We start from the raw sequence: 25021 nt of genomic DNA, 5'->3' as shown, positions 1-25021 counted from the left end.
CCTTGCGAATGGATTTTAAATGCGTTTTTTCTCATTTCTTTTGTCATTATTTTTTGGAAGAGAGAGAGAGACGCAGGCCCAGCATTCAAACGCAGGAGTGGAACGGCCCTCCTAATCAACATCAACAGCAGTCACGCGTCCACCACTCGCTCTTAGCGGTCCGCGAGGCGGTCGTTAGGGGGAAGAAGCGAGTCGAAATCACGGATGTCAAGATGTGGGGGTGGGTGGGGGGGAAGAGGCATGGCGAAAGACTTCGAAAGGGAGAGGATGTGCAAAAAAGAGACGACTTCGGGAAAATATTTCCTCGAGTTAAAACCAACGGTGAGACTCCGGGAGCTGACACGAGTTATCAGGGAATGCAGCGGCAAAGAGGAGGAAGGGGGAGGAAAGGCACTCGGTGGGCGAGGACGGTTCAACGTACCCCGAAGTGGCCCGCAAGGCACTCGCAGGGGGGGTGGGGGGGGGCGAGAGGGAAACTGGGGCCTGAGCGACCCGAGCGTGACCACGACGCTGGGCCGAGGCAACACGCGGGAGGGGGGCGGGACCCCAACATGGCGACCGCGCGAAGAGAAAGAGGCGGCCTATAAAGATGTCTCCTGGAGACGCGAGCGTCGTCAAGACAGTGGAGCGACGAGAGTCGAGAATGGCGATCCCAGCGAGCATTGCCCTCGTGGCGCAAGCGGCCCTGGCGGCCACCCTCCTCTGCTCCCTGGTCAGCGGGAGCCCCGCGTGGAGAGACGTCTCCGCCGTAGAGGACACGGCCATCGTGGGCTCCAACCTGTGGGAGGTGTCCGTGTTCGCACCCGAGGACCTGTCGGCCGCTGGCACCGGGGGCGGCGGGTACCACGGGAGCGGCGGGCACCACGGGGGGGGCGGAGGTGGGCACCACGGCGACCAGGGCTTCTTCAAGTCCAAGGCGACCAAGGGGGACAAGGGATACAAGGCGTTCGACAGCTACCACAAGAAGGACGGGGACTCTTACGGCTACGAGCAGCACTCGGCCTTCGGGAGCGCCAAGGGTGGAAAGGAAGCGGCGGCGCACCAGCACGCCACGACGTACCAGGAGGGAGACGATCACCACGGTGGGCACCACCGCAGGCGGCGCCAGCACGAGTACGGGGGCCATGAGAGCGCCGGTGGCGGTGGAGGCGAGCACCACGGGTACGAGCACTTCGGCGTTGGGGACCACTCTTCCGAGCACCACGGGGGGGGTCACCACTCTGAGCACCACAGCAGCAGCGGTGGCGGCGGCGGCGGGCACCACGGAGGTGGACATCACGGGTTCTTTTGATCCCATTTGCCTGCAGGGCCCACCGCCCGTCGACTCCTTTCAAGTTTCTGAATGAATCCGATGTACAATCTGTATTATACACTCTTAAATTATTTATTTCTTTTTTTAAACCAACCCCAGTATTTATGTTGAGTGATGATATAATAAAGCGTTATGATGATATGAATACGGCCACTATCATTTTTTACCGATTTTCACGAAATCCTTGGCGTGGAGAAAGCCACTCTTTCTCCACGCCATGTAACATTAAGCGGAAGAAGAAAACGTCTCGGTGGATGGGTACAGGTACATGAATGTAATCATGTGATACTTCTAAAGTGGGCGTCAAAAAAATGAATGCTATGAATGAATAAGCTGGACTTGTGTCTTTTTGTAAAATACGTACTCGTGGGTAATACTCAGAACATTAATAGTTCAACTGCACCAGGAAAATTATGAAGACATTAAAACGTGCACTTTTTTCGTTCGTTGCTCCAGTGAAAATTTCATCAATGGAGAAGTTTGTTTCCACCCGTAGGTTCTTTTTTTAGATAGATATTTTAGTACTCTACAAGCTACCGGTGTGTGGCAGGGGGTGAATACACACCAGACTAATTTTGACCCGAATATGACCTTACCACGGTCGGACCAGACCCTTTATCGTTCGTGGAAAAATGACATCTTAAATTTATCTGTTCTACGCTTAATCACTCTAATTTTATTGACATGATATCGCCTACCGTAGTACGATGGGGGTAATAATCCATGTTCAACATCACTGCTTTTCGGCACGATGAAATTATAAAAAGAAAGCAGGGCAGATGAGAACTTCCCAAAATCCTTAGAGACACACATTTAAATCTCGAGCTGCTAAAATGTATGCCGTTATTGATTGATTTGCACCAAATATAATGTCGATGCGTGGCTCGGGAGAGAGTAAAACACTTATTCCCGTGATTAAACTTCACGAGTCGGGGACAGAATGCATTTTTTGACTGCATATATGAAAGACCAAGGGGATCGGAATGGTGCGGTGGCTGACGTACTCACTTCCCACTCGAAGGGCCCGGGTTCGAATCACAGAGGCGGCAGATATTTTTCAGTGGTGTCCCGATCCCTACTTGAGGTGCTTTGTGGAGGGCACTTTGAGTGAGTTCCTCGCCCGTCGGATGGGACGCTAAGTTGCGGACCCCTTGGCGTCTTTCGTCAAGAGTAGTGGGCTAATGGCGATACCGGATTTCTCTCCACACTTCATCCTTTCCTGTCCATCCCTAATGGTGCAAATGACCTCAACTATTGGTCGCCACCACTAAAAACTATTATGAAAGACAAACTGCATCCTTATCGGGTTAGGACGCAGTAATTTGAAACGCATAAATGTTGATCCTATAATCGGCGTTTTAAACGTAAAATGGACACTGCTGAAATCAGGAGTAGTGATTTGTTGAAAATTGCTTACTCAGGCGTAACTCTATGGAATTTACGAAACATATTGAAATGAAAATATAAATTTTGTGATACCACATGAACTTAATTGAAACACGACCTAGGTTTTCGACGTTAGATGTCATCATGAGGGTTAGTTACATAAAAAATTTATTGCAATGCAACAATTTCAGAGCTTAAAAATCATTCGCCTTCAGCGGGATTCGAACCTAAATAATACGCCAGCTAATGGAATGGCTGCAAAAGAAATATTGAAAGCCGCCAATCTGAAGAATTATGCTGCAAATTTTAAAGAAAATAAAGCATTAACATGACGAAAATTCCATTCGGGAATGCAACTTGATATGCCTTACTTGATGTGAGTCCTGGCTTCCAACAGATGACGCAGCAAATGATGCTCATGGTTTTTAATGGAGTAATTAACAGGTTAAATTATTCTGAAAATTTCACCAGAGTTATGAAGAGAGATTTTAAACAGCAAAGGCAAATACTTCGAGAAAGATTAATGGTGTGGAAAAATTGGTCACCTTCGTCAGCAGATTATTATTATTTACACAATTACGTTGCAATTAGGCAAATTTCCTGGTGGCAACGGTCAGGTTAGGTCAAAGATAACTACTAACAACGAAAATTACATACGAACACATAAAAACAGATAAGAGACAAAATATTTTTACATAATGACACTTCCACATCACATACAAACAAACTTCCACATCACTTACAAAATGCCGTCCACATCACATACAAACAATATTTTCAAAACTACAGTGAAGTTTATTACCCAGTGGCTGCTTTACATTTCAACTTAAAACTTCTAAAATTGGATGGAAAGGGCTCAAACAAACCTCCAGGCAGCTGGTTCCAATCAATAATAGTTCTATTTAAAAAAGGGTATTTTTTCTTATTGGTTTTTTGAGTCCTTATTTTTATTTTGTGGCTATGGTCGTTTTTTCCCTTAAAGTTAGGCTTTTCTATCCCTTGCCATAAATCTCCCCACGCTTCGTCCTTTTTAACAATTCTATACATCGCGCCTAACCTACTCCTTTTTCTTCTATTTTTCAAACTCTCCCATTTCAGTTTATCTAACATTTCTGTGACACTATCTGTTCTTTTGTACCTTCCGAGTACATATCTTGCTGCCTTTCTTCGAACTTTTTCTATCTTTTTAATATGTCCCGCCTCATATGGATCCCATACTATGGAGGAGTATTCTAGGATAGGGATAACCAGTGCCTTATATGCTTTTTCTTTTGTGGCTACGCTACTTCCTTTTAAATTTCTCATCTCCCAATGCAATACTTTAAATGCCTTCCGTGTCAAATTATTTACTTGGACTCCCCACCCAAGATCCCTAGTTAAATAAATGCCTAAATATTTGCATTGACTAGTACATGGGATTCTTTCTCCAAAGAGGGTGTAAATGATGCATCCACGAATGCCAGTAATGCCTCGAGATTGGCGTGCAGCAGGTGGCATCAGGTCACCAAGCATAAAAAATAATCAGAATTTTATTGCGCTCGAATATTGGGCACTTACATTTCATTTCCGTGCAGTTAGAATTCTCCTTCAAACTCTTCCTGTGGTCTCATTTCCTAGTCTATCATTGCACGGCTGGATTATTCTCTTTGTCAGCACTAAATTCGAACAGAAGTCGATGGAGAAGATTAAGCTTCCCCCTCGATTTGTGTGATATTTTTTGTTATATACTTAATATTGACCCTTAATATCTTTTTTAATATCAGGTATTTTATATTTGTCATTCAAATAGTTTCTTATTGCCGATGACATCCACACAATCTGTCCACAGCTTGAATTCCCAAATTTTTAAAAGACATCTCTTCCATCTAGAGTATTTGTATATTTTGATCTAGCCTCAGACATCTTCTCTAGGGTTTTTTACTGTTTATTTTTTAGTATATTCATTTTTGTAGAACCATTGGATCCCCACACTGTTACTTGAAGTTAAAATAATTTGTGGCGAATGGAATTCTTGAAGTTCAACTTAAGAGTTCGTTAAGTTTCCTACGGGGGTGATCCCGAGTTGTGCGAGGGTATTAAACACCATTTCTCACCATACAGGAGGTTTTCCAAAGTATCATGTTCGATTTAGACTTTCTTAGCTTAAAGGTTTTTAACAATCGACGCGTATTCACGTCGCGTGAGATATAATCGATTATATGCGATGCCTCTCCTGAAGACTTCCATTGGAATAAAGGAGGGTAGTCACCTTACCTCTAAAACTTCATGTTGAATTTAAAATATGAAGATTCGACCGTGTGTGAATGTACACCATTGAGGTCGCCTCGAGAGCAGCAGTCCTTTAAAAATTGAGGAGCACTGCGTCGACCGCCATAAGCGTCCTCCTCAGAAGAGAGAACCAGGAGGAGTAGGCAATAAAGAAATATTGACGAGAGAGGAATTGGGCTCCAGCGTTTATCCTATTACATGTCCCGCGAGACGAGATTTTGAAGAGAGCCTTCTTCCTCGACAAGTGGATGGCGCGGGTATTGGCCTAAAATACGCCTTAAGCCTCTGCGGCTTGCAATCGGGTGTGAATTTCACGCACCAATGGAGGGCAGAGAGGGGAGGGGAGGTGAGCATCCTTCCTTCACGCTCTGTTCGTGACGTCACGGATTCGTCGGTGCGTGCGTCATCGTTCCACTGCAGCGGCCACGGTAGCTGCGTGTCCCACGGGTCGAAAGCCCAAGTTATAATCTCGGGGGTGATCGATTTTTCTGCATGGGAAGGCTGTCAACGCGTGTACTTCGGCGTAGGGACTCGTTGGGGGGCGAGTTCACCTATCCAACTTGCTACGTGCAGATGGGAATGATTAGTTGGGACGTTGATTGGATACAATATGGGAGCGCTGGCATTCGACTCTTCTGGGGACAGTTCAACACATTTGGGCCCAGCCGACGACAGTCGGAGCAATCTTAGCAACCATTCGCAGCAACATTACGCTAGTCTTTTCTTTTCATCATCTCATGATATTTCACGAATAAAGGATTGCTGTGAATGCCTTAAAAATTGAACTGAAGATGAATAGGAATAAAATTTACCAAATTCACAAAATTGAGTTTCCAGTTCCGTCATACATGGCCTTCAGTTGTCAGAAATGTGGCCTTCGTGGCACACCCGCGGGCCTTTCTTCCCTTCTCGCGGAGGCATTTGGAAGTGCGTACCTCACGGGTCATCTGCCGAAGGAAACTAAATATTCCCTCGGGAAATAAAAAGTTAAATATCATCAGTGTTTTCAAGTGTACTAGAGTCAGATCGTCCGAATTCGAAAGCCATTGAAATTCAGGGCTTTAATTCCGGTTCTTTACTTGTTATACGAATTAAGAAAAGATTTGGAGGGAAACGGTGAAAAATTGAATTTTCTTTCGCGTATGCGTCTCAGCTTTGAGGTGGATCTTAGATGGCAGTTTAATTTTCGAGCAACGAGCAAAATTAATGCATTTACACTCCTTTTATTCTGTTTTCCTACAGTTTACTCAAGGAAAAAATACAATAAACAGGCATTTTCTTCATATTTTATTTTTAGGGCTACCTAGTTAAAGTAAGAGCGCAAATACCCACCTCATATCTTTCTTTAAGTGTAAATTAAATGTGGTTTGGCTATAACTCATGGTCAAACCCTCGACAATATGCTGCCGTCCATACCAAACTAAAGCATCATATGAGTTGTTTTTACTTTACCTACGAGGTAGGACGTATTATAGCCCAATAATTTTAATTATTTCAGGATTATTGTATTATATTCAGTATAAAATTGTTCTCGGGTGTAACTGCAGCGGGTAGTAACGTCTTCATTACTTCGTCTTGCTATTAGCGGCTAAACATGCCCTGGTAACTGCAATGAGGATATGATGGACTCATCTAAAAATGATTTTTTTATAGAACTAAGATGAAATTCAGCATCTTTTGCTACGAGTCGTAATACGGAAGACCTTTTTTACCAGAATGCTTTTTATATAATATGTAAAAAAATTAACAACTTCATTAGTTGGCTTGCAGCAATTATTTCGTATTTTCTGATATGATTAGCTTTTACTTTGAAGCATTATATATGTGTGTGTGTATATATAGTATATGGACTCCCCGTTCCCCACTGGCACCTCAGCAGTCTGAGGCATTTACAGGTTGCTGATTAGCCTCCTGTCCCTCCAATCTATTCCTATTTTCAAGAAGTTCTCTCGGGTTTCCCACCGGGTCAGGTTGCAGTACACCGACGTTTCGAAGGCTGACTCTGCCAGCGTCTTCAGGGTGAAGTTCAGAGCATAGTTTAGTTAGTTTTATAGGTCTTTATATAGAAACAGCGTACAAGAAATGCATAAAATATATGATTGAAACATAACATAACAATACGGAAACCCCGTTTTAGGATAAACTCCTCTTCGGGGTGGAAAAATTAAATATTGAAAGGCTACAAGATGGTAGCGGCTGCGGAAAATGGCCAACGGCTATTGGGATCGCTCTCGCATAGACCTAAAATATCTATATTTCCCCTTTCCTTCTCTCGCTTAATATCCTCCAGTTTGCCTGTCCTCATCATTGTCTTAATATTCCACTTTCATATTCTAACTCATTTGGTCTTCTTCTCCTGCGTATTCTGTCCTGCTGCTTCCGGTTTTCCCTTGGGAGGGTTTCATGGGATGACGACCGCGGAAGCCTTGCCTCCCCCGCTGCTGGGCACGACACACCGCCGATTTGGCCGAGCCCCGTAGTTGCCAGGACTCAAAATCTCTGTTTTGTTCATTTAAATCTTGGGCATGATAATTGAGGTGGTTTCCCGTTGCCTTCCTCAATAGTGTTTTTAACGCGACACTTACCGGCCGCCCCACTGGGGTCAGACGCCATTACAGCCGCCTCACTGAGGAACAGAAGCTGCGTGGACTACCTTTCTTCTGGCTCCTAACCTTCGACCTATCTGGCATGGGTGACCCTACCAGGAGCAATAATTATTACTCCCGCCAGCACAGCTCTAGGGGTCATTGGAACGCACAAGCCCTTCTACCACGTCAAGGTTGTAGTCCGGGGAGGGATATATATATATATATATTATATATATATATATATATATATATATATATATATATATATATATATATATATATATATATATATATATATATATATATAATATATAGATATGTTATTTATACATATATTATACATACATACATATATTTTGTACACATGTATTACTTATATATTAACACTGATTAAAGTTTTAAAACATAGAAACACAAAGGAAGGACTCCGGAATGTAGTTTTGACGTTTTGATGGTACGGCAGTCATCATCAGAATGCCGTTCTAGGGGGAAGAGCAGAGAGGATATGTGTGGGGGGTGAGAGGAGGAGAGGTAAGGTACGAATGGAAAACTGACTTATGGGGGGGGGGGATATGTAGGCGGCTAATGGATGTACTCACTGGGCGTGGTTCAGCCCGTGGTTTTGACATGACTGAGACACCCAGATATGCGCCAACTCGCGGGTCGTCATCCCTATGCTACTTGCAGATTTGGGAAGGGTTTCAATCACCGAAACAGAAGCGGTCATCGAAAGATTGGTCGTGGGAAGCAGTGTGAGTAGGGATGGGATAATTGAGGAAGGCGGGAGATTTGGTGGAACAGCGTTGTTTATTCATGTAGAGGGTCCCGTGGTGCATTCGCCCACGTAAAAGGCAGGGTAGGAGTTACAGGAAGTGCGATATATAATGTTTTTTGGGGTGCAGATGGCGTCGAGTTGGTAATTGGTAGTAAGGGCGTTGGCGGGTTTTAGGAGATGGTAGCATTTGCAGCGTGGGCGGTTGGAGGGTGCGGACAGGGGCGGGGGAGAGACGGGGGTGTTCGGAGTTGGTTTTGTTGAGTTGAAGATATCTCGCAAGTACGACGGATGTTTAAACGAAGCAGAGGGGCAATGTGGGAATAAAAGTGATGTGGACTGAGTGTTATTAATAATTGGGAAGAGGTCACGAATTAAATGTTTAATTTTGTGTGTTCCGGGGAAGAAAGTGGTGATGAGGTTAGGGTATTTTGGGCGGTTTGATTTGTGGAGAGGAGTGCATTGGGTTGACGGTTTGAGGATTTTACTGTCCAGTAGTTTTTCAGGGTGCCCTCGTTTTCTGAGAGAGTCATATAGCTTGTCCATGTATTTGTGTTGGGAGGAGGTGTTGTTGTAAAGACGGAAGCCACGGACTGAGTATAAGAAAGGGATGGAGCGCTTTGTAAGTGATGGGTGGCAGCTATGGAGGTATTGTTTGTTGTTGGTCGGTTAATTTGGACTGAGGTGGTGAATTTATTTTTCTGGAGGTGAATGTCGATATCTAGGAAAGTGATATTCGAGTCAAATAGAAATGAAGTGAAAGATACTGAGGAGAAGGAGTTGAGAGAGGAAATGAAGCGGGATAAAGTTTCGCGTCCGTGGGACCAAAGGAGGAAAATGTCATTTGCGTAATATGTTTGTCGCTGTTTTATTGGTTTCTCAGAATGGGGGCGAGGTCTTTGAGAATGGATTTGAGGGGAGTTTGTTTGTCTGGGAAGTAAGTTGTGCAAATGAAGATAGAGTTCGAGTTGGTGTGTTTGGAAGGTTCGGGTGGATGAAAGTGTTAGAGGTTTTTTAAATTACCAAAGGGACTTAGGATAACTGCGGTGGAGGATAGCGCTATTGCCGAGGGGTTTGGATTCGATGATCACGAGTGGAGGGTTGGGAATGGGAGAGAGCGATGCGATGATGTGCGATGGGTGATAGCTGGTGTAATGACGGTAATGTTGTTTGTTTGTGGGTTTAATGTGGGCGGAGGTGTGAAACATTTGATTCGTGAGAAGCGATTTCTGAGGTGGAGTAGATGGAGATGAAGGGGAGAGAAAGCAAAGCATTGAGGGAGGAAATGGATGTTTCAAGACATTCCATGCTATGTGGCTAGATAGAGACGTACCATCCATATGTACTCGTATATCTGGTACATAGAAGAGGTTACTACGGATAACCGAACAGGAAGTTTTTCTCAAGGAAGGATTAAAGGAGCTGCAGCGTTGAGAAGTGCTTCCTTGCGAAAGGCAATTAAAAGGTTTGTAAAAAAAGTATTGGTCACAATTTTTTGATGACGCGTGCGTGAAGTGCTGAATTCAGACTGGCGGTTAAGTGGGCGCGTGGTCGCATGTCGTATTATGGCATTGATAAGACAGTGACAGTGCAAGTACCATTGTCACTGATAATTCCTCTGCAGGAACACACACGATTGTGTCCTCTAACTGATCGCATACCCTATCAACGCCTCCTTCCTGATTTATCTTTTCATTTATTTGAGTACCTTGCGAGCCACCGCTGGGGTGTGTCGTAGGGGGTCAATACACACCTGACTAATTTTGACCCGAATATGACCCTACTGCGGTCGGGCAATGCTATTCTGATCCCTCATCGTTTGTGGAAATAATTACATCTTAAAGTTGTCTGTTCTACACTTAACCTCTCTAATGTTATTGACATGATCTCTCCTACCGTAGTGCTATGGGCATAATAATACATTTTTAGCATAATTACTAAAGAGACATCCTTCCAATTTTAAGAGATTTACTCTGTAATTTAACCTTCGCCCAATTAATGATTCCCAGCCTAGCTGCTCTAATATTTCGGATACGCAACCAAGTTTATCATGACAACGTTTTAAAAATGTAGCGCCTATACGCTGCATGCGGTACAATTCGGCAATCAATCCAACTTCTTGAGGATCCCATATACTAGCAGCATATTGTACAGCCTAGCCAGCGAAATATAACATTTCTCTTTGACCTTTTCATCACATTTGCCCAGTACTCTTCTAATAAATGCTTATTTATTTTCAGCTTTTCCACATATTCCCCGTAGGCGTTTCATCCAGGAGAGGTCGTGAGTTAGGGTCACGCCCAAGTATATTTAATGGAGTCCACACATTCCATTCAGTTGTTCTCGCTGCAGTAGGCGTTCGGGAGGGAATTTCCCTTCTTCCAATAATTCATCACTGCGCACCTTTTTAAGGATAATTCTAATTGCCAAGTGTTACACCAACGTCTAAGGTCATCTGCTGAAGGTGCTGGATCACAGATATCACGGTAAACCACTGCATCGTCGGCATATAAACTTATCTTACCAGTGACTACGGTGTCAATGTCGTTAACGTCAAGTAGGAACAAAAGTAGTGCGATGATACTTCCCTGGGGAACACCTGAAGTAAGGAACTTTACCGCAATTGAGCCAACTCCACCTATCACTAACCTTTGTACCCGACCATTCAAAAAGTCATTTCACTCATCTCTGGATATTTGTATCTATGTCATATGCTTCTAGCTTCGTAAGTGGTAAATTACGAGGTACATTGTAGAAAGTATTCTTAAAATCTAGATAAACCGCGTCCACTGGACCATTTCCCGGAGTAAGAATACCTTGAACAAAAAGCGCTAGTCGTGTCTCGGAGGATCGGAAATCTTTAAATATACGAGCGTGTCCGGGCCCGGAGGATTAATTAGGCTTAATATTTTTCAGAAAACGTTCTATTCCATTTTATGAGATTTCCATTTTGGGCATCGGTTGGTCGTCACGATTTGGTAAGCTATCGGAGGCATTCTGTGAGATGAAGACGCTTTGAAAGAAGGAATTTAATAAGTTATCCTTTTCCAAACTGCTAGTTACTCTTTTGGCTTTATCTTTTTTGAGGGAATGAACTCTAGACTTCGTTTTCACAACTTCTTGCTACTAGTTTTCTGTTCCAATAATTATATCTGCTCCTGCGCTTTGAATAAGTTGATGATGATATTCATCGACGTTTCAGCATCGGAAATTAACTACTGATATATGTATACACTTTCCCTGGCATTTTGCTTGAATTAATTTTTTTCGGGGATCATTGGCTAATTATTATCGAATCCCTTGTAAAATTTTCCGCCCGATGCTATCTGATTCGTATTAAGTGGACTATTGAATTCCTCTCTGGCGCTGTTCCTTCCTTCATTCAAAGCTAAATTATTTGGCAATTTGGACTTAAGACACTCACTATTTGACCAACGCGATGACCTACACTTCAATCTGAAAAAGTCCTGCAGTGCTTGAATGTCCCACCCGCTACACTCCTGGCGGCCTCAGACGTGTAGTAATTTGTGCTTTAGCACTCAAGGCTTCCGATAAATAATTCCAGCCCTCATAAGTGTAGCACTCATTGCACTCGCAATTGGAAAATAGAGACGCAAATATGGGCATGGCGGTACAAATAGTTTTAAGATTCTCTCTTGGTTGTGCTACCTAATCGCAACATAATGCCACACTTGCTGGCGCGCTACGAGGAATGCCCAGAAAGTAAGAGTACTGTTGAGCTCTCGCGCTGTGGGAACTTTTTTCAATAGTTTGCAACACTGAGTGGAAGTAGGGGTAGTCTTTGAACACAACGGGCACCTTGGTTAGTACCGAAACTCGCCTCGTAGTGGCCGTTTCTGTGAAATATGTCGATAAGATATCCCACCGAGTGCGAGGTGCGCGCTGTCATTGGGTTCCTTGTCGCGAATGGAAAAACGCCGACTGAAATGTTTGCACGGATCAAAACTGTTAAAGGCGAATGTGCTATGAACCGAACGAACGTGTTAAAGTGCTGTCGTGAGTTTAATGAAGGAAGAAGGAATATTCATGACGAGCAAAGGAGTGGAAGACCTTCAATTTTGACCGACGCTTTGGTGCAAAAAATCGAGGAAACTGCTCGTGAAGGGCGACGATCGACAGTGGATTAAATTACTGCAATGTTTCCACAAATCTCCAGATCTCTCTTACACGAGAAAATTACAGAAACGCTGGGATTACGAAAATTGTGCCCAAAACAACTGAAGGAGCAGCACAAATTGAATCGGGGCGCTAGCGCTCGCGAGTTCCTTGAGCGATTTGAATTGTAAGGTGACGATTTTCTGAGCTCCATTGTGACTGGTATTAAATCGTGGGTGGTTCATCACACCCCTGAGATGAAAAGAGAGTCCTCACAGTGGCGGAACACTGGTTCCCCATCTGTCCAAAAGTTCAGAACCTCAATTTCGGACAAAAAATAATGGCATCCATGTTTTGGGACCGAAAATGGATCATTTCGATCGAATTATTGGCTCAGAGGGAAACTTTTAATGCAGTACGATACTGTGAGACCCTAAAAATCCTCAGGTGAGCAATTCAAAACAAACGGAGGGGAATGTTGACTAATGGGGTATGTGTGTTGCATAGCAACGCCCGCCCACACACGGCCAACCCCTCTAAGGCGCTTTTGAATTCGTTTGGTTGGGACATTTTTAACCACCCCGCATACTCCCATGCCTTGGCGCCCTAATGTTTTCATCTTTTTACCTTCCTGAAGACTCACATAGGTGGAAAAAAATTTTCAACCGATGACGGGCTGAAAGAAGTGGTCTGGAGGAAGGAGATGGCGGGAGAGAGGAGGGAAGCAAAAACTTGTGCCAATGCTTTAAAACCTGCGTAGAACTAGAAGGCGACTGCGTGGAAAAATGAGTAACACATATACCTTCAATAAAATGCAATTTTTTAAAATGTTTTTATATAAAATAGAAAAATTCAGTACTCTTACTTTCTGGAAATCCCTCGTATATCCAACGGAGCCTTTTACAAAGAGAGTCAAGGGTATGGTAAGAAACTTAGGTAAATATGTAAACGAGATACGTGAGAAGACATTGAAGGACAATTGTGATATGGAACGTGACTTTGGATGGGTCCGAAACTTGGACGTTGAGGCTGGAAGAAGAGCATGAGGTGTATGACATGCAGAGGAGAATGAAAGAAGTGAGATGGGTGGAAAATAAAACAAGCGAAGTGATTGGGCGAAATTCAACGAATGGTAGATGAGGAAAGACTTTTATCCGAGGAACTTGAAAGGAGGCAGGAGAATAACGCATGACGGCAATGGAATGTCGCAGTCTATTACCGAAGGGAAAATGTCTGGTAATCACGCACACGGGGCCCGAGAATATCCAACATTCTCCCAACACAAGAGGCTGCTGGCATGCTGGGCAATGCTGGGCAACCCAGGTAGAGGGAGGGAACATTTGGAATGCTCTACCTAAGGATGAACTGAGGGGAGAGCATATAGAGTTGAAGTCCGGTTAACATGTTGCTGCGTAAGGTGGTGGCGTAGGTTGTTTACTGTCGTATCTTCACCATACCCCGCCAGCCGCCGCAAGGATGTGTGGCGGGGGGTGTTAGGCCACCGACCATTAATGTACAATCCCAATCATGTCACCTCTACACAAATATTAGTTTTTTCATGGGTCCTAAAAATGTTAATCACTGGAAAGAAATTACTTACATACAAAAATATTCAATAACACTGTATGTACATTCAAATCAAGCTGCAGAGCTGTTAAAAAGATAGATCTGTTAAATAAGTGAACAAAAAATCCTGGAAAGAACATGCAGGGCATCGAATAAATATAAGTTTACGGCTATTTATAATCAACTCCTACTCGATTGATTTAATGCCTGTTTTGATCTCTAAAGGTACGAGGAAAGTAGGACATTTTTAGTTTATCCGTTGTACTATCTATTTCCCTGATTTTATGTTGGTGATCTAATCCATCATAGTAAGTCGGGGCCTGTAATGTCTTTAACATCTTAAGACAAGTGACCTGCCTCAAATTTACGCAATGAATTTAACCCATATTCAAGCCTACGGTCAAGTTGAGGCTCCCATCTTAATTCTTCCAATATTGTCGCGACTCCGCTACTTTGTTCATTTTTCATACACCTAGCTGCTCTACGTTGCACTCGATCTAGTTCCAAAATTTAGCCTTCCTCATGATCATCCCATACCCTTGCAGCATATTCAAGGTGGGGCATAACTTACTTGAAGCAACAAAGCTCCAAGTATTTAGCAATTTATTTATTTAGTAAGTATTTTTTATTTAGCAAGTATTTAGCTCAAAATTACCAAGTATCATTTTTATGAACCTTAACTTATTATTTGCTATTCCGCAAATTTCACGAATGTATCTTGCCCTGGGCATATCATTTGTAATCGTTACAACAAATTATTTTTACCGATTCTGCGTTAGTTATGCTGGTTTCCTGTATAGCGTGTGTTCGGGTGAAATACTCTCACCCAAAAATGTATCGAAACATGTCGCGTTAGGCGAGACTTAGAGATGCAGGGGAGCTGATTCAAAGAACTGCGGGATATGCCGCGACGTTTACTCCAACTGAGCCATCATCTAATATGCATTAAAATGGAAATATGAGGAATCCTCGGTAGCTTATTTGGTTAAAGCACTCGGCCAGACAAAGAGGAACCCGATTGTTTTTTTTTACCCTTTGAAGCAGTTGATTTTTCGTAGCACTGGTGCTTATTGACCCACGGAACTATTAAAAAAATACCTAAGCGGCTGACTACTCTTATTGAAACCATGAATGCATCTTAAAAAATTCCACAAACTCTTGCGGTTCGGTTTAACCGTAGACTATTATTCATTATATTAACTAAGTGCATTTATTCGGAAGGCGCGACGCACTTCATGGGGGGAAATTGACTGATCCGTTGGAGTATTTAGATCAGAGGGGCTCCTGACTGTTCTTTTCCTCCAACTTTTGCTTACAGAAATCTTTATTCCCCCAGTTTCCCCTCAGCCAGCCGTACCTCCGCCAGCCACATTGGTTCCATTGATCTCCTGAGGCAGCACACATGCATCGTTACCGACGTGTCAACGGCGGCAGACAAAATTAGAGCAAGTATAAAAATGCACCTGCTTCGCTCTCTTTCAGAAAGAGGAAAATTGCGGTCTAAACCACACCCTCCAAATATACTATTGCCCATATCACCAGCAGGTCTTTCGCGACGCTTTGCCCAGGTGAATTGAAGTTTCCATGGAAAACGCCACTGGGAGGAGGGAGAATGTCAGGGTCTAATTCTGGAGTGTCACAAATATCTAATATGGTTACAATCATATACATATGTTCATGGTTATTTGGGTGAAAGTAGTCCTGTAAAATTTCATATGCTATAACATATTTAAATACAACAAATACTGTTAAATTTATATTCCTAAATGCAGAACATAAATACAATTCAAAACTGCCAACACTCGATTCTGCCATTGAATATGCAACGTGGTTCATGTCCACATAATATTTCATATTGATAGTTTAAATCAATTTGCATTATAATTTCTAATTTGTGCGATGAAATCTCTGTTGCTAGGCTTGGATTGATTTATTGAATCTTTTTCTAATTCTATGACTTCGGGTTAATTTCATTATTATTTGCATTTTACATCTCTCTTGCGTAAAGGTTTCATTCTTAAGAAAAGTTTTTATCATTTTACTTGGACTTTCTGCAATGCCTATAAATGAGTGTATCAGGATATTGTTTCTGTACTTTTCTCTTCATCTTCTTCTCCGTGATCCATCATAAATTAGAGTTTTGTAATTTTTGAAAGATTATCTACTCAAACAGGTTAGACGAACCTGGTTTGAGGTTAGGTGCTCAGGTGTCTTTCTGCGTGTGAACTGTATGCTACAGGTATATTGCATAGAAAATGATGCTCATTTAGTAAATATAGTAAGTCATTCCTGGTCAAACTAGTCCTCGAATTTTTCGCGCATTGATTACCAAAACGTAAACGGGTGTTTCACTGGCGAGGCCATGCGTATTTGAAATACGAGGCATGCGATCGGGAACCATCGAAGAACGAATTTATAAATTAATGCTGAAGTTCAATTAAGGTCCACTTGACGTATCAAAAGTTATCAGAAAAAGATAATAAATGTGACTACTAGTTTGTAGAATTCTTGGATGGAAGTAGACATACACACGAAGAGGACACTGATCATTTTAAAAAGTCTTGGCTTCGCGGAGAGTTTTAGAAACGATCAGTCGATTGGTACAAAAGATGAAATCACTAAGTCGGTTGTTCAGACCATCGGAATGATATTAAATGAGACGAATAGATCCGGATGGATTCATATATTTTCTTTATTCCCTTTGACACATTCCCGTTCATAGGAGGGCTTGTAAGTAAGCGATGTTTATGAAAACTAATTGCAAGTTGAGATCACATTCACCCGGGTGCATGTCATGAATGGTGCCCTTCGACGCCCTCTCGTTGCGGCCCTTTAGGGTATGACGAAGATGAAGGTGCCCTCGCTTTTTGATTGATGACCACGTCATCAATCTGCGCAATCGACACGGGCGATACGAAAGATCTGCGCTGAACTCGTCCCGAAGAAGGTCATCGGACGAACGACCAAGAGCTGAGTCGAGTGTCTGCTTGCGGAGACCCTCTGCAACGCCATCGCGACGATACCCCAGCCCCATAAGAGTCCCGACTTGGCACCAGTAGATTAGATCCTCTTCCCAAAAGTGAAACCCTCCCTCAAAGGACATTTGCTTGCAGGACAGAAGCTTGCACGTTTACCCTTAAGGACCTTCCGGAATCCGCCTGCCAGGGATGCAAAAGTGTGTCGACAAGGGATGTAATTTGGAGAATTTTGCGGAATTGTAGCAATACCTGAAATGAATCTATTTTCCCGAAAATATTCCAAACTCTTTTTATGCAAACTGTGTACAAAAATGGTTATTTTGAAATGCTGTTGATAGTGTTATAGGGAGGGTGTAATTCTTGGATTGGGATGTTGGGAAGGCTTTTGAGACGAAGGTCGCTGCAATTGACAACTATCGACAACATTTTAAATGAAATTGTTTCTGTAATAATTCCGCTAACTATTTCAAATAAAAGACTCACTGTTGTTCTTTAGGAAAGAACATTAGCTGTTGGCACCACGGCGTCAATAACAAGTTCTGGAAACATTAATACCCTTGCCAACGCACTGCCTACCTACTTTGGGAAAAAACCCTAGGTACTGGTCCCTAGATATTTTTTAGGTTATCCAGTTAATAAAATACCTATTTATAAATATCCCAGTGCTTAGGGTTCGAATGTTATGGTTGACACGTAGGTAGTAGTACTGCTACCGGCACCTATCCCTGGATTCTTCATAGAACCAGTTATCGCGTTATGTTCGGTCTCCCGGGAAAAAATTAAAAACTAGCGGTGGCCCTAATGCCATTACCAAACACGCACCCACGTTAAAAAGATCTCGCTTCTAAGTCAATTTCGCAATCGTGCGAATATATTTCATTCGTGATGAAGGTTTGCGACTGTGGCAAACTCAATTGGCTCAATTGGTTTCGGAGTTTTTATTTGAAAAATTCAATAGCAACCGCAACCAAGTAAATAGGTGTCATTTTCGGCAACAGGGATGAACAGAAGGGTTGGACGTTCGCCGGTGAAAATGCCAACTGCAATCGCTAAATCGAATTCCAAGCTCAAGTGGTTCCGTTGAAAATTGCTGAAATTTCTGGCATTGCCAAAATCTGCGCATACCCCTTGCAAGGTTCCAGGATACAGAATGCAGCTCCCCGTATTACTGAATTAATTATTATAAAAAATAAATTCTCCAAAATAATGAGTTGTGAATAATTTATAAAGGAAGGATGGCTTTCAGAACAAATTAATAGTCTAATTAATTTCTCTTTTGCTTTCGTGACACGTTTGCCATGTAATGATTGTAAAACGTTTCTCGGTAAGAAATGAATTTTTTTGGGACTAGGTGGTGAATAGTAAGAGGCATCCACAAGTCATTGACCGGACTAAGAGGGGGTGAATTGCATGTGGGTGACGATCAGTGTAAGAGTTCAGCATTATGTTTGAACCAGAGTGATTGAGACGGGGGATATAAATTTGCCCAAACCATTATTTGGTGTTCTATCGGTTGAAGTACGTTTTGAATGAACACAGCCTATTCAAATGAACACCTACTTACATTTGCTTACCTGTCCTAACAGAAAACACAACCGATCATCGGATATTAGAATGAGACCCTCTTCATCTCCGTACACCTCCTTCTTTCCGTCCAACATCCCTATCCGCGTATTCCTGCCCCTTTCTCGTTTCCCCAACATTCTCCCCTCCATCACAGTCTTCAAAAGCCTACTGCCAATCAATTAATCGCTCTCCATCCATTTCACCTGCCTCCTTTTGATATCTCCCAGCAATCCCCTCTCCACCCCAACATACTTAGCGCTTCCTCATTTGTTTTACTTTCAGTCCACTTCTCCAGCCTGCTCCATACCCACATTTCAAAAGCTCCCAATCTATGCTTATCAACCTGCTTCAATGACCACATATCTGCGTCGAACATAACTACGCCCCGTATCAAATTTTTGACGAGCCTTTTCTTAACGTCCTTACTCAACGTCCCTGTCACCAATTCCTTCCTCGCGAAAGCCTCTTTGACCAGTGCAATTCTTCTCCTTACGTCCCTACTAATTTGACCATTTTGGTCCAAAACACTTCCGAGATATATAGTTTCTGCCCTTTTATTTTAATGTCAAGCTTCGCCTTTATCGTTTTGGAAAACCGTATAATCTTTGTTTTATTTATATTAATTTTCACCCCATTTCTATCGCACTAAATTTTCAGTTTACTTGGCAATGCTTGCAACCGGACAAGAATATTGAACCTTTAGTTGTTGAAGGCCCAGAGAAGAACAATAAGAAACATGAGAAGAAATCTTAAGGTAGAATTTGACGAATTGGAGTTTTAAAAAAATACCGTTTAAAGTAAATGATAATGGACTTTGAATATGATAACAGTTTACATTGCTCTCCTGGTGAAAGTGTAAATTGATTCACTTGGAATGTCTCGTGCCCAGTTGGAAGTTTGGGGAAGTCGAGAATGTTGAAAGTGAAAAGTCAATCTAAGCAAACAAATATTTGTTTTCAAAGTATTTACCCGGCCTTGTAGAAATTTTTTCTTACGAAATGGAGGTTCTTTAAGAAGAAAATACCGTCGAGATTATGAGCCAAAAACGGCAATGGAACATATGTGACATAAATTATACACGCTACAATTAGCAGAACATAAATCATATGGATATTTTTTTAGAGCAGCAGGGAAACGTCTGGAATGAAGCATGGTTGGCTATGTCTCCCTGGATGGTTCAGCACCGTCTCAACCACGCCGAGAAGTCTGCGGACCAGATTCAACGGATACATCCCGGGAGAAATCCGACAGTCCGCAAGGCACTCGTCCTAAGGATTTTTTCTCTCCCCGAGAGAACCCGAGACAGCATTTACATTCCCCCTCGCGCAATTTATGTAACCCTTCATTTTGTTGCTCTGACTGTTCGGACCCGAGGCATTACGGATCTGTGGGATTTTTTATTTCCACCGGACACAAACGATCCCTAAAGACGCATAACACACTTCCTCCTCCTCCTAGCCCCTCCCCAATTCCTGCCTCCTCCAGGTGATCACTTTTCCCTCGCGTCCCCCGGGGGAGGTGCGCGCCCACTTCCTCCGGAGGCGGCGCCCCGCAAACTCAACGGCCGGGGGCCCGTTTCGAGGGATGGGGGATGGGATTCGCTTTCGAAAGCGTGACAGCGAACACTTCCTCCTCCTCCGCCTTCAACGGTCGACTTGGTCGCCTGGAGATCACGGTGCCAGCTTCCCTTTCGTTCGATGGATGAGTGTGGTCACCGCTAGCCCAACATGCCGGCCGCCCCGAGGCAGGAACGAGCGGCGGCGGCGGGGCATGCCCCTCCTCCCCCCGCCTTCCAGTTACCTCGAGCGCTCTTACGGCACTCCGGCGGTGCGGAAACCGTGGGCGGCGCAGGGAGGAAGAGCTTTGGTGGATGCCGAGCGGACGACAAAAAAGAAAAACAAAAACCGAGAGCAAAAAGCGGCCAACATAACGTCGGTCGTCCAGCACCGACTGCCGTCACACCAATCCATGGGCAGCAATCGAGATGATCCAGAGATCGTCGTCGGATTAAAAAAAAATATATTCTCCTCCCTCCGTCTCCCCCCACCCCCCTCGATCTCTCTATCTCTGTCCCCCGTTGGCCGAATGGTTCCCCCTTCTCTCACCCTGGACGGCGTCGTCATATATAAAGGCGGGGGATCGAGAGGGATTCACCATCAGCGGAGTGGAAGCGGGCGGGTCAAGTAGGCAGGCCGGGCACTGACGAGAGTGCTGAGAGAGAGAGAGAGAGAGAGAGAGAGGACGGAGGGCAAGGCGTTTGGTTGTCAGCGCACAGCGAGGATGGTGTCCTTCGCTCGGCGGCCCTGGCTGGTCCCCGGCGCCCTGCTGCTGCTCCTCGCGGCGGTGGTCGGCTGCGCGGGGCGCGGCATCGAGCCGGTGGACGCCCTGGCAGAGGCCACGGAGGAGCGGCGGCAGTGGGGAGTGGTGGACCTGAGGGGCGTGGCGGCGGCCGACCTGGAAGTGGCCGAGAGCGGTCACGGCAAGAAGTGGGAGAAGGGCGGAGGGGAGGAGCACCACTCGGAGCACCACGGCAGCCACGGGCACAAGGCGGACAAGGGCTCCAAGGGGCACCACGACCACAAGAAGGGTCACCACGGCAAGCACGGCAAGGAGGAGCACAGCGGACACTACGGCGAGGAGGGCGGGCACAAGAAAGGGCACCACGAGGGCGGCGGGGAATACGGGGAGCACCACAAGGGGCACAAGGGTCACAAGGCGGCGCACTACGGCGAGAAGGGAGGTCACAAGAAGGGCCACCACACCAAGGGATACCACAACAAGTACCACAAGGACGAGTTCCATAAGAAGCATGACTTCTATGATGACTACCACAAGAGCGGCAAGCACCAGAAGCACGGTGACCACCACGAGCACCACGGGGGCAAAAAGGGCGGGCACAAGAAGGGCGGGCACCACAAATCCGGCCACCACCACGACCACCACGGCAAGAAGGGACACCACGGCAAGGGGCACTACTACGACGACCACAAGGGCCACAAGGCCCACCACGGCCACGAGGAGCACCACGGGCACAAGGAGGACTACGGGAAGAAGGGCGGGCACCACGGAGGAAAGAAGTACGGTTACAGCAGCGGCGGGGGCGGGGGCGGGGGCGGCGGAGGTGGACACAAGCACCACGGCTAATTCCACGTGCTTTGATCCTGGCCGCGGGCGACACCATTTTCTCGACTCGGCAACTGGCGGCCATTTTGTCAAGCGCGGTCGCCATCTTGAAAACTGCGTCTTTTCAGGACCCAACGCGTTGGTGACTGCGTCCCGCGACTGTATAACGTTCTTGATGTGATTCCAGTGGCCGGGTTACGAGACCGGGTTGCGCGACGCAACGATTAGGGCCCGAGGGTCGATGGTCGGAGAACCCGTCGAACTAACCGGCCGGTCGATCAATCTGACGACTCTTCGAGTTGCCTGGCCGCGTTGAAATGTTATTTGCGATCTTTTCTGTAGAAAAGCACTCGTTTCTAGCATGCATAATAAAGTCTTTTTTGTTGTTCCTTTATTAAATTATTGAGTTTGTTGATGAAAAGTGAGAAAATTTCAGAAAGATTGAATTGTTGTTCATTGTGTTTGTTGTTATCATATGAAATAAAAGTAAATATAAAATATAGTGATATATTTATTGTTTCACCGTATATTAGCGATCTTTTGATATCGCGGAATATTTGTGGATGAAATTTAATTGAGTTGGTCTTACCACTCTTTCATATTTACACAAAACAAATTCACTGCGAAAAAACAACTGAATGAGGTAGTTATATATATTAATATAAATATTTCCTCTGAATCGCATTAATCTAATTACTTTATGTGCTTTGAGTTTTGCCAAAAATCTGAATGGTGATTTGTATTTGACTAACAAGTTGGAAATAGAGAGTACTGGCAATAGATTTTGTATTTTCAGCAAGAATATAACGGAGATACCTTATGTTTTTAAATACAACGAAGAGAACTTAATTTTCCGATTAATAAAATGGGATGTTATCAATATCCTAATGCAAAAGAGTAAACGTTCCTATTTTTAATGGAAATCAATAAATATAAAACTACCGATGTAAATAAAAAATGTACCTTTCGAAATACGTTGCCGTTATAAGGACGGCTGCTCATGGGAAATGCGCCCGTGACCACCAATAATAATATATTTTTGCATTCGCCCTGCGGCCCACCGCAAATATGGCACGGCCGTGTTGTCGACCCGTGAATTTACAAGGGAAAAATGGCTTTTAAGATGTAATTATCTTTTGCTAAAATTGCTTAACCAAAATGAAAATATCTAGATCGATGTTAATATTACTATCGTGCAATGCATTGGGAATGTGGAACTGTAGTGCTTTTAATCATTGGGACATAAAATAAAAAGGTGAATAATTTATGAAAAAGAAAAAGAGAGAACTGTATTCATAAAGAGAGGAATATCATTAGTAATGACCTAAAAGTTTTGCACATAGAGCGTATTTAATTCATGCTTAAATTAATGTTATTGCATTAAAAAGTTTTGACAGGGGCTGATTAGTTAATTAGAGTTTCAATGACTAAATTGAACCTGTATTTTATACATTAGAGACAGGACTGATTTTATTTATCGTTTGGTCACAGGAAACATTTTTGATAAGGCTCCTAATTTATAGAGGTCATGTTTTTCATGATTAACGATAAAATATGTTTAATACGATTTACTTATCATTAAGGTAGCGTCATTAAATTCAACTACGATATAATTTATACAAATATTCATGATTACTTGTTTGGCGGAACCTCGTGGAATTTTCCTATCGAAAAACCTACTTGCCTCTCTACATATGCAAATTATTCAATTTGAAAGCTCTAATTTTTCAGTACTTCAATCACCACAATTGATTGAACAGTAAAAAAACCTAATTATGATGCTGTGCAATATATATATATATATATATATATATATATATATATATATAATGCATATAATTCGTGGTAGCTAGGTCAAGTAATTTAACAAATATATTACACCGATGTGATTTATTAGGACATATTCCGTTTTTATTCGCGGAAAACAGCATTGAGTGCTCCCATTATGTCTTTACATCTTATTATCATTTTAAATACTAATAATAGTTAAAATGAAGAAAAAAATACCAAAAAGGGGCCGACATTACACGTACAAATTAGTCTCGTTCATATTTTTACCGTCAACATCCTGGAGTACACCATTTCCACTGCATTTAGTCGACAGCTATTTTTATCCTGGATTAGTTCGGCCGTTGGTTAGAAAAGAAAAACCCCATAGTATTACGCTGTCGTAATGCAAGTTACCTGGGACATCAACAAATGGCGACACAAGGAACGTTACTGGAAAATATTTAAGAACTTGAGAGTTGCAGCCCTCTCTAAATGTATCCTGCTACTGATCTGACAGAACACAGGAATATCTTACTGGTAGCAAAATCTTACGTTCAAATTTCTCAACCAGGGGTCCTAATGAAGGATAGCATACGCTATAGCACGGTTGCGCGTACAGCGAGCGATGAGAAAAGATTGCTCAAGCGTCGGTCGCTTCATTCGATGTAATTTGCTTTGTAAGTTCACTTAGGGTAAGGGTGAGCAGCAATGACAACTAACTAGATATTTTATGACGCGATAAGGAAATTCTCGTGCTGAAAATATGGTGCAGACAAGTTTTAGATTCCGATGTTATCTTACTTCCAATCGTGGCTTGGGGATACATTTTATCAGTTAATGTATAAAAAGGTTCCGCTCTCTTCATTCCTTTTTACGTAATGATTTTAGAGAGATGATATTAACTATTTAAAAAAATAACCTTGTTATTTTTAGCAGTAATTAGCATCGTATCCTCGGAAATGAATCTTTCAATTTTACAAAAATATAAATAATTCGTATACGCGTGCCAATTGATCGTGGACCTGAATTTACTGGGACATAGGCCACTAGGAATGTTATGTACGGCTACACACTGAAAGGGAGGAAGATAGACACGACACATGCGAGGTTGAAACAAAACGACCACTAGGGAAGCTATCGAATTATTTTATATCCTGGAAGTCAATTTAGCCGAGTGGATTTGCGAAGACAGTCGTAAGTCACGTTGCTCTTCTCGGCTGTAAAATAAAAAATAAACTGGCCTAAGAAGAAGATAATTAGAAATATCTCGAAGGCGACAGAAATTATTCAATCTTTCTTCTAGGAGTCGAAATTCATACAATTCCAGATTTTTATGTGATTTTTCCAGTATTATCTCGATATTTTACCTTCAAATCATCGCCTTCAAATATTTGAAAATTTACTCCAAGTCTAATAATAATCCGATTAATTTAATATTAGTATACATTATTGAGTACAATGCTTCAAGTGGTACCCTTAAAACATTGGCTATTTCTTAAATTATTCTTACGCCATTGTCGTCCGTGGTCCACCGATTGGATACTGGTTTTGGACGGTCTCTGCCTTAATCCCTCTC

At 43.2% G+C, this 25021-nt stretch overlaps 2 protein-coding genes across 2 annotated transcripts; both read left to right on the top strand.

The window, feature by feature from the left end:
- The first annotated feature begins 589 nt into the window (after positions 1 to 589).
- On the top strand, positions 590 to 1291 carry LOC139688569 (uncharacterized). The gene has a single exon (XM_071586122.1). It carries the CDS (start codon positions 590 to 592, stop codon positions 1289 to 1291), a length of 702 nt encoding a protein of 233 aa, XP_071442223.1.
- Positions 1292 to 20832: 19541 nt separating this feature from the next.
- LOC139688568 (uncharacterized) lies at positions 20833 to 21696 on the top strand. Its single transcript, XM_071586121.1, has one exon. The coding sequence runs from the start codon at positions 20833 to 20835 to the stop codon at positions 21694 to 21696; it is 864 nt and encodes a 287-aa protein (XP_071442222.1).
- The last annotated feature ends 3325 nt before the right edge of the window (positions 21697 to 25021 follow it).

This window comes from Hetaerina americana, unplaced genomic scaffold, assembly GCF_022747635.1.
Source record: "Hetaerina americana unplaced genomic scaffold, ioHetAmer1.1.p SCAF_20, whole genome shotgun sequence".
Classification (NCBI taxonomy): Eukaryota; Metazoa; Arthropoda; class Insecta; order Odonata; family Calopterygidae; genus Hetaerina; species Hetaerina americana.
This window is presented reverse-complemented; position numbering and strand designations above follow the sequence as displayed.